Below are 10,181 nucleotides of genomic sequence, written 5' to 3' on the forward strand. Positions count from 1 at the left end.
GATCTCTTGATACCTGGATTCCTGGATAGAATATTCTAGATCCATGGGCTGCCAACCACATCGCCTCCCAGATACCATAGTAGGATGAATCCAAATCTAGCCCCTCTCATGCAACTAAATCTCTTCCAGCGCCACTAGTGCAAACCTCATCCCCTAGACCAGGGGTGTCAAACTCAAATATACAGAGGGCAAAAATTAAAAACAAGTCGAGGGCCGGACATAATATTTATTTAAAAAAAAGATATATTATATTTTTTCATATGTAAACTTAAGTTTAACATAGGCCTACTGAATCTGGGTCAAGCAGCCTAAAGCTTAAGCCTTTTAGTTATTGCCTATAAACACAGAGATCAAATTTCAAAATAAAATAAACATCAGTGGCATTCTTTTCTTATGCCTCTCTTTTCTGCAAATTGCAGGCGCTCCATCTGTGGTCAGTCCAACAAGTTTGTCCTAAGGCAGCCCCATTTCATTTACACATTTGGATACCTCTTCAAAGAGATCTTTCCCCGTAGTTGTGCCATGCATTGGTTTAAATCCCAAAAGTTAATCTATAACGCACAGTCGGGTCGGGTCCACTCCACGGATGAAATTGACAGCTAGGCCTATCAGATGTGTCGCTGCTCTCATCCACAGCAAGGGATGAAATATTTTCCCTTTCCCATCAGCTGTTGTTGTAGATCGGTGGCAAGCTCACATACACAATCAGCAACGGTGTTTCTGCTCAGGCTCACATTTTAAAATGCTTGCCTTTTATCAGGGCACACGATGTCACAAACTTTTATGCAGTTCTTGACAAATTCTCCCTCGGTAAAGGGTCGGGCTGCTTTATCGATCTCCGCTACTACAATAAAGCTTGCCTTCACAGCACCCTCACTTTTCTGATTTGGCGTTTGCTGTGACACCGGCGGTCTTTTCGAATCCTCTTCCTTCTGGAGCTTCTGTTTCATGTCCAGATGTTTGTAGGCTACTTGTCTTGGTGTTTCGTTTCATAGTGCCGTCTTAAGAAATGATATTCTTTCATTACAGCCACATCGGCTCCGCACACAAGAGAAACAGGTTAGCCCTTTACATCGGTAAACATATATTCGGCCAATATTGGCCATTTTTGGGGGGGAGAGAGACAGGCCGCAAGCTAAACTTTGACTTAACCCTCTGAAGTCCGATATCCCTGTGCAGGGATATGGTGGTTTTTATGGGGAATTGCTTTTAAAGCTCAGCCAGTTTTTGTCGGAGAGACATAGAAATTACACCCCCAGAAACCTTGAACCCTTTTCTTTTCAAATTTACACAGTTTGAAACAAATATATAAATAAGCACTTTGTAAGGAGAATAGGACTAGTCTCTTGCACTTTTCAGTCTCTGAGTGAGGTTTCAGCTCCTAACGACCCGCCCATTAGCAAATGACAGCTATTCATATGATAAGGGTATGGTAATTCAGTGATCTCTATTGGGCCATGGTGTGTCAAGAAATCCTGTGGGGGGTACGGGCCACAAAGACATTCCAGGGCCATTAGGTAAGGGCCATTGTTCTTGTCTGAGGTGTCCCAGGTGTGTTTACACCTAACTCATCAATATGCATTAGTAGGGACACTAGTTTTGAAAAGGTACAGGTCACTCTAAAATTATAAATATATAGTAGTGAAACCACACACACTTTCTAAATGCTAAACTCACCTTTGTAAAACTAACACTTATGTTTACAAAGTTCAGAGTTCAAAAGCCTTGCTCCAAAATCTTTACAATGTATTTTTTGTACAAAGTCTGAGCACCTCTGAAAGTATGTTTTTGGAAGGGTTTGTTTAGATTTGATTTAAATTCAATCTTTTTTTACTACATTCCTTTCATTCCCATGTTATTATTGCTGAGGTATTCTAGAATATAATCATACATGCCACTTTTGCCTCAATGTTTTTAGTTAGGTGAAATAAACTAAAATATCAAGGCATGGCAGACTACCTAAGAGAGTGAAAAACAGGCTCGGACTCAGTAGTGTTAATATGATGAGGCTGCAGACAGTGGGGCAAGGGCTCGCGCTTGCGGTCCTAAATTGACGTAAGCTACCAACGCGGTTGCAGTGCATTGTGGGACTTGCAGTATTAGTGCATTATCAGGCTCCCTCTCTAACTTTGGCTATGTGAGGTAGGCGTGTGTGTGTGTGTGTGTGAGTGTGTGTGTGTGTGTGTGTGTGTGTGTGTGTGTGTGTGTGTGTGTATGTGTATGTATGTGTCATGGAATGTCGGAGGACACAGGGAATGCTGGGTTGTGGAGTTTATTGAGAACCACCAGAGCCGGGGGCACAGGGAGAATAACTGGGCTAACACAAAGAAAACGGGGTTCCAAAGTACAAAAGATATACAACACAGTCCAGCAGTCCCTCTGCTTTGGTGTTGGGCTCTGCCTCTGTCTGTCTCACCAGCTCCTTTTGTTTAGTCACCTGCATCTCTGCCTCTCTTGCTTTTGCTGTTTTCCCAATTCTTGGGCCTTTTCCTCACACTTCCTCTGACGATTTCGTCTAAGCTCACTCCACCTTTCTTCACTTTTCAGTTTAAGTGGTTTGGGTGTGAGTGAACCACCTAAAGATTCACTTTTATTTGATATCCACATTTTTATTTGTAGAACAGGTTGTGCAAATTGTGCCCCATTTCGTAATTGAATCACTAATATTTGTTTCACCCTGCTTAAATGTCCTTGTATGGGCATTCATTGTTTTTTGTTATTGATATTTAATTTAGTAAAATATTAGGTTTACTTCATTTGTGTTTGCCAGTTTAAGTTTGTAGGTTTCAGTTGAGAAATACACATTTAAAACTAACAGTAATCTGCGCTGACAATCTGATAACCAAGTAAGTCGACTCGTGATGCTGTAACCCTATTGTCAAGGGACTTCAGGACACAGAGTTGTAAGGTGTGTAACAAATGAGGGAAGTTTCTTTGTTTCTGATGCAGCAATCTTTATTCCAGTAGAGTGCAGTAACGAAGCACGTGGAACATACTCAGAAACCAGCGGTGTAGGTCTGAAACACAAGCCTCTCCAATTCTAGCCATATATACTGTTTTAAGACACCTCCTAGTAATGTAAATGAGCTAGGCTTGTAATGCAAACAGGTCTGCCAACCTTTTGTTGTTCTGTATGATATTCAGGTTTCTCTGACCCGCTGACTGAGATGGTTCTCAATGGCCTACCCCCATTCCCATACTATGATTAATTGCCGTCACTCACACCTTTGTTTGCTTCCTGATCCCAGGTGTCTGAGCAAATCCAGTGTGGGGACCTTTCCTTTGTTACCATGATAAGATAACCATTTTGGATATTATGCTGGCCAACTTTTGGTGGTCACAGCAGCTGCTTGATCATGAATCTTACAGGTGCAACAGAGTCTTTATTTTAAACTCAGCCAGGGAAAGAGGAATAGAAAGCTCAGAAGTATAAGTTAACAGATTTAAAGACTAGACTAGAAAAGAGACAAAGCCTAAATACACAGAGTCAAACACCGCAAAACAGCACACTTCACACACACACACATTTCACACAACACACTTCTCTTCTCCCCAATAGCGCCCAAATTTACCTTACCACTGGGTACATCTCCCTGGAACCAATCTCTCATGACCCAGCAGACTAGGTTACTGGTGTGCATGAAAGCAAAATGTAATATAAACAATAAGTTCTACATTAATTTGTTAATCTTCATTAACCCAAAGCCATAAAATATAAGGTTACAATACCATTTGTTTATTAGTCTATATTGCAAATCGCAATATTGTTCATAATAATCGCAATATGACTTTTTCACCACATCATGCAGCCATTTATACACATAAAAAAAATTGGTAGAACTTTAAGGTAGGTACCTTTTCATTATGTGTGGTTTTTCAGCAAACTGAAGTGATTGACCAGTTAAAGTTTTATAGCGCAAGAAATGTTCCAGGCACTTAATTGCAATTTCATCGACTTCTAGGTCAAATTTGTTGGCAAAAAGATGCTGATGCCTGAGAATCCAGTTGAGATCACCGGCACCATACACACACACTGATCTTCTGTATACTCCATGGCATCGAGGATACAGGGCCCCCTTCCTTACATCTCCCCCATGATAAACCCACTTCACCAGACGGGCTTTGGAGTAAATGTTTGTCTTGTTGTATTTGTTGTTGGGAGGGCTGGACCCTGGCATACCTGGCATGCGCTGAAGAGATGCCCAAAGGTGCTCATCTGGACTGTATGTGTCCTTCTGCCACTCCATCAAAGCTTTAGCCTCGGGGCTTTTAAACAAGTGCCCCACAAATTCTCTCGACAGCACAAAGTAAGCAATTCCAGAGAATATTGGTGTACTGATGGGAGGGGGGCTCTTCTTAATGCTAGTCCGAATGACACCAGACTCAGTGACATTGTAGTGGTACTTCCAGCGAGCTTTCTTGCGCTCAGGAGTTGCCACAGACTCTATGGAGTTCTTTCCATTTAGCACTTTTAGTGCTCGCACCATCTCTGTGTTGGTTTTGATGGGGAAGTCAGTTCCACAGGTATTGATAAGGTACTTCCACTCAACAGTCGAGTCCACCAGATCATTCATGCAGTTCAGGTCAGCTTGGACTCGAGACCAAGAGGCATAAACAAGCCTCTCCAGTTTGCTTGCCACAAACACATTTGGAAAACAAGAAACAATGGCTTCCACAGCCATCATGAAGTTTTCTGGAGACTTCTTGTCCACATGCACACAGTACACATTCTGTGGTGTGTACACAGCTCTCAGGAGCCTCTCAAACATCTCGATCTGATCATGGATCACCATGGAATAGGCAATAGGAAAGTCCCTCTCTTCTTCACTGAGAGCTACGGTTAGAAAGCCCCTGTCTTTGATGTAAGCACTGCAATCCTTTGCTGAATTGAGATAGAAAGACTCTGGCAAAGTGACACGTCTTCTCTTCTTCAGAAGTCTGCTGAGGTCCTCCTTATTGAGTCCTTCCAGATCTCCTCGAATGATTGCTGAGCATGCCTGTATTTCCCCCAGGTCCCCAGCCGGTAACTTCTGTTGGTCTGAAGACGTGTCTTTAGTGTTTCTCTGTTTTGAGGTCTTCCATAAAATAAAAGTTAGCCACATGCACAACAATATCATACACATTTTTTTCAGTGTCTTTTGTCTAAAATGTTTTCCTACCAGAGCCATTGTGCTTGAACTAAGTCAAACTGAAATAAAACTGTTCTACAGACAGTGCTGAATGCAAATGCACCTTAGAAAAGATGTCACCTGCCACCGATGCAAAGAATGAGGGAGGAGGAGTGTGCAAGGGTTAGAATCAGAAGGTGATGTTTGCTTATATATTAATGTCTTTATGAGGGTTGGTCTGTTTGACAGTGACACATTGACATGGCTTGCCAAATATTGTCTTCATAATTCTCACTCAGCACCATCTTCATGCACAAAAGGCAAACAGCTATAGAAATGTAAGTCCCACGGTTTTCTTCCAAATAAAGAAAAATACCGGTTTGCAATGAGTTACTTTAGTCTCATGTGACCTCTCAGAAACACACATAAATCACCCATGCAAAGAAGGATACTACAGTATCCTCGCTAAGGAACCAAATAAAAAAGAGGGTATAAAACAAGTAATGTTTTTTAATGTTTCCCACATGGAAAGGCAGCCTGGAAAAGATATGTAACAAACATATAGGATTCACACTTGTCATGTACAATACTTCCATGATAAATCTGTGGTATAGAGCTTGCATATTCTTTACATGTAAGTTAGGTCATAAATAAATCCCTGATTACTGCCTTCCACCAGTTAAAGCGACATTATATAACAGTTTTACCTGAAAATAACAGCTTCAAAATCATTTTGGTGGTACACTGACTTGAAATAAGGAGAATGGTGTATGTTCCACTGCCACAGCATGCCTGGTATTGCACTATGTAACTTTGGTGAACAGGGCGTGACACCTCACAAGAATTAGGTAATGCTGTACGGCACCATGTCACACGATTAGACCCTTCTGTTAGCTGTAAGAAGAAGCTAGCGCAGTATTCTCTGTATGGACATTATGGTAGAGGTGGCGAAGAAATCGAGGAAGACATTGTCAAAGAAAGTGAGGAAGAGAAAAAAAGAGATTAATCGAGCAAGAGACCAAACAAGAGTCAGTCTCGGACTTTACTCGTTGGTGAGAGCTAAAAGAGACAAAAGGATGCAAGTCAGAAGCCGAGCTAGCCTCTGGCGTTGTCTTTGCGGGTTCCATATCCTTCAGCCTGTCAACAAATACACGTGTACCACCATCTATTAGAGTAGAAGCGCAATTTGTATTCACCATCTGTAAGGGGGCCCAAAGCGCAATTTGTATTCACAACAGTGGTGTAAAATTGAAGTATACTCCACAACTTTAGGGGGAGCTCAGTAGCAAATAATACAAATTCTCACATAATGGGGCTTTAAAAACTGTTTGCAGGTGGAAATGACATACGTGTTTATTTGCATACGGAGTGGGGAAGTGAAATCCGATCACCAGTGGCCACTCGAGGTATTTGGAGACGCAATTTAACGGCAGGTGTGAACTGACATACTTAGAACTGTCCACTCGGGATCGGATCACCCAGGACTCATGTTAATACCAGGTGTGAACTGGTCCTTATGAGTATCTAGCCTCACATGAGGTAAGACAGTCAGAAGGGGAAACAATAACAGCTTGTACATTTTAGGGCCACATTTAAGTTCCACTCTCAAGTTCTTTAGGAAACTCTTTTTTTTGTCATAACATATGTTTTGATTTGAACTTGACACTTTAGAGCAGGGGTGTCAAACTCAAACACACAGAGGGCCAAATTAAAAACTGCGTACAAGTCGAGGGCTGGACATATTCAATATTTATTGAAAAAAAAAAGATATAGCCTATTATATTTTTTCATACTACGTAAACTTAAGTTTAACATAGGCCTACTGAATCTGGGACAAGCAGCCTAAAAGCCTAAAGCTTAAGCCTTTTAGTTATTGCCTATAAACACAGAGATCAAATTTCAAAATAAAATTAACATCAGTGGCATTCTTTTCTTATGCCTCTCTTTTCTGCAAATTGCAGGCGCTCCATCTGTGGTCATTCCAACAAGTTTGTCCCAAGGCAGCTCCATTTCATTTACACATTTGGATACCTCTTCAAAGAGATCTTTCCCCGTAGTTGTGCCATGCATTGATTTAAAACGCACAGAGTCGAGTCCACTCCACGGATGAAGATTGACAGCTGGGCAGTATCAAATGTGCCGCTGCTCTCATCCACAGCAAGGGAGTTTGCGATGAAATCTTTTCCCTTTCCCATCAGCTGTTGTTGTAGATCGGTGGCAAGCTCACATACACAATCAGCAACGGTGTTTCTGCTCAGGCTCACATTTAAAAATGCTTGCCTTGGCCCTTTTATCAGGGCACACGATGTCGCAAACTTTTATCATGCAGTTCTTCTCCAAATTCTCCCTCGGTAAAGGGTCCGGCTGCTTTAGCGATCTCCGCTACTACAATAAAGCTTGCCTTCACAGCAGCCTCACTTTTCTGATTTGGCGTTTACTATCACAGTCTGCTGTGACACCGGCGATCTTTTTGAATCCTCTTCCTTCTGGAGCTTCTGTTTCATGTCCAGATGTTTGTACTTGTCTTGGTGTTTCGTTTCGTAGTGCCGTCTTAAGAAATTATATTCTTTTATTACAGGCTCCGTACAGAAGAGAAACAGGTTTGCCCTTTACATTGGTAAACATATATTCGGCCAATATTGGCCATTTTTTGGGGGGAGAGAGACAGGCCGCAAGCTAAACTTTGACTTCAAATGATGAGCCTGCAGACAGTGGGGCAATGGCTCGCGCTTGCAGCCCTAAATTGAGCTACCAACGCGGTTGCAGTGCATTGTGGGAATTGCAGTATTAGTGGTGCGTGTGACATACCGGCGGCCGCGCCAGGCCAGCTCTGATAGACTTTACATATTATCTGGCGGGCCAAATAAAATTACATGGTGGCCCATTCAAATCAATAGAACTCTTTACAACATTCCGAGGAGCCGGCGGGCCGGATGAAATCACTTGGCGGTCCAGATCTGGCCCGCGGGCCAGCCAGCCAGGTTGTGAGTAAGCTACGATAGCTAAATGCCCAGTTATCGGAGTTACCAGTCCTTTGGGAAAAGGGTCGTGCTGGGGGATCCGACGTTGATGAGGCAGAGAAGCGATGATGATGTTCGTAGATGGGGAAAGTTGTCCTTGCTGTGATGTCGTCTGCAGTACACTGCAGTTTAGGTCAGAGGATTTGAGCGCTCGTTCCGTTGCAGGTCTCCGCGATTTCGTTGTCGTGCTTTTTTCCTGTTGCAGGGTTAGCTAGCAGGTCTATTGTTAGCTGCTTGCATTAAACTTACTTCGTCTACGTTAGCGGTCCGTGTTTGGCTAACGACAGATCTTAGTCAATTGTTTGCCGTAGACAAAAGTGAGCGCTTTGTCTGTTGTCTTTCTTGCGAGAGAACAAAGAGAGTAGGTCTACACCGGTTGACCTTGGAAGGAGAGAGGTGCTCCAGGCGATGCCAGAGGTGAGAGGTGTATACCTTAGGGTGACCAGACGTCCCGGTTTGTCCGGGACAGTCCCGATTTTGAGTTGCGTGTCCCGAGTCCCGACAAAAACCTGTCGGGACGCTAAAATGTCCCGGTTTACCCCAACCACTATGAAATTGTCCCGGTTGTCAGCGATTACATAACCGATGTGGTCTTATTACAGTCCGATCATTAACTAAACCCATGTAGATTAGAACAATTTGTGTGTGTGTCAGTCAATCGTAGCGGTCTGTGTCTGCATTATCTGTGCAGTCAGCGTTACAATGTATATTTGTAAACATTGTTGCAAAAGCCTCTTCTTATCTGTCTCGTTTTAACGGTCAGGCTATATCAATAGCTAGTTCAGGGCGATGATTATGCAGCATTCTGAACACACTGCAAAACCTCATTTTCTGTAAGCCATGGTGGTAGCGCAGATGTGAAAGATCATGTGAAAACAGCCAAACATAAAAGTTGGGTAGAGGCAGGGGCTAGCAGCGTAGCCACCTATTATAGCAATGTTAGCGCTGGAAGTGGTAAGCTCAAGCGGGCTTCTGTGGATGGGACGTTAGCCAATAAAATGATACTTCAGCAAATTCACTTCTCAAACAAATATACGGAATGAATGTTTCCAATAGGGTGTGTGTGTGTTGTTGGAATAACACTGGTAACACTTTACGCTAAGGGTACAGGATACAATTATCATGAATTCACGCATGAATTCATTGATGTAGTATATGTATTATTGTGCATTATGTCATTAATGATTTATATATTACTGCATTCCTTAATATCCCATGAATCATCAGGAATTGACGTGTTCATATGTCATTCGTGACCTCATAAATGAACAACACAACTAAAGCATTAGGTACGGCACATCATTATGAATTGTGATTTAATAAGTATGATCATAATTATTTATTTTTATGCAAAACAATGTGGTCATCACTGCGCAAATTCTGATTTGAACACAACTTGTGCCTAATAATGTACCCACCTAATGCTTTAGTTGATGTGTTGTTCATGCATGAGGTCATGAATGAGAGGCTATGAACTCATGTCAATTCCTGATGATTCATAAGATATAAAGGAATGAAGTAAAGCACAATAATAATTCATAATTCATGTACCCTTACTGTAAAGTGTCACCATAACTTTAGTTCAAGCCTGTGGCAGCAGTTCAAAATAGTTCGTTTATTGCCATGCAATGAAAAATACCTTTTCACAAAAAATGTTCACAAGTTCAGTGGGTGCATTTTCCAAAAGAATGCTTAAATTCTGAAAAATAAAGTTGCTCCTACGCAAAACTCACTCAATGTCTTTTAATATTTTTTCTTAGATATGTAGGCTACATAGAAAATGCATGAATAATAACTGAGATACCCCATTGTGTTGTGAACAGTAGGCCTACGTGTGCTGTTGGCAAAATCTATGTCTATGTCTGACCTGGGCTGGCATATGTTCAGGATAAAAAGTGTGTGCGTGCACGAGCATTACGGTCACGCGCAAAGTGTCCCGGTTTTAGGTCCGGGAAATCTGGTCACCCTAGTATACCTGGCAACGCCAGTGGAGAGAGAGAGCTCACATCTGTGAAGACGTGGCTTTTGTCAAAGCTCAAGGGGGTGTAGTTTA

At 42.2% G+C, this 10,181-nt stretch overlaps 1 protein-coding gene across 1 annotated transcript; it reads right to left on the bottom strand.

Annotated features, from left to right (window-relative positions):
- Positions 1-2,229: 2,229 nt before the first annotated feature.
- On the bottom strand, positions 2,230-5,159 carry LOC105903624 (beta-1,3-galactosyl-O-glycosyl-glycoprotein beta-1,6-N-acetylglucosaminyltransferase 3-like). Its single transcript, XM_031585799.1, has 2 exons — positions 3,856-5,159; positions 2,230-2,317 (listed from the first exon to the last, which is right to left on the bottom strand). Exons 1-2 carry the CDS (start codon positions 5,121-5,123, stop codon positions 2,230-2,232), a joined length of 1,356 nt encoding a protein of 451 aa, XP_031441659.1. The 5' UTR covers positions 5,124-5,159.
- Positions 5,160-10,181: the final 5,022 nt, after the last annotated feature.

The sequence above is a fragment of the Clupea harengus genome, chromosome 19 (genome assembly GCF_900700415.2).
Source record: "Clupea harengus chromosome 19, Ch_v2.0.2, whole genome shotgun sequence".
NCBI classification, from domain to species: domain Eukaryota; kingdom Metazoa; phylum Chordata; class Actinopteri; order Clupeiformes; family Clupeidae; genus Clupea; species Clupea harengus.

Bases quoted from the DNA above. Each gene is read 5' to 3' on its own strand.
- LOC105903624 (XM_031585799.1), bottom strand. From the start codon at position 5,123: ATGTGTATGATATTGTTGTGCATGTGGCTAACTTTTATTTTATGGAAG. The intron at 2,318-3,855 runs GTACCTACCTTA...TCTTTGTGTTAG, and splicing joins AAACCACACATAATGAAAAG to CCCAGTTATTCTCCCTGTGC.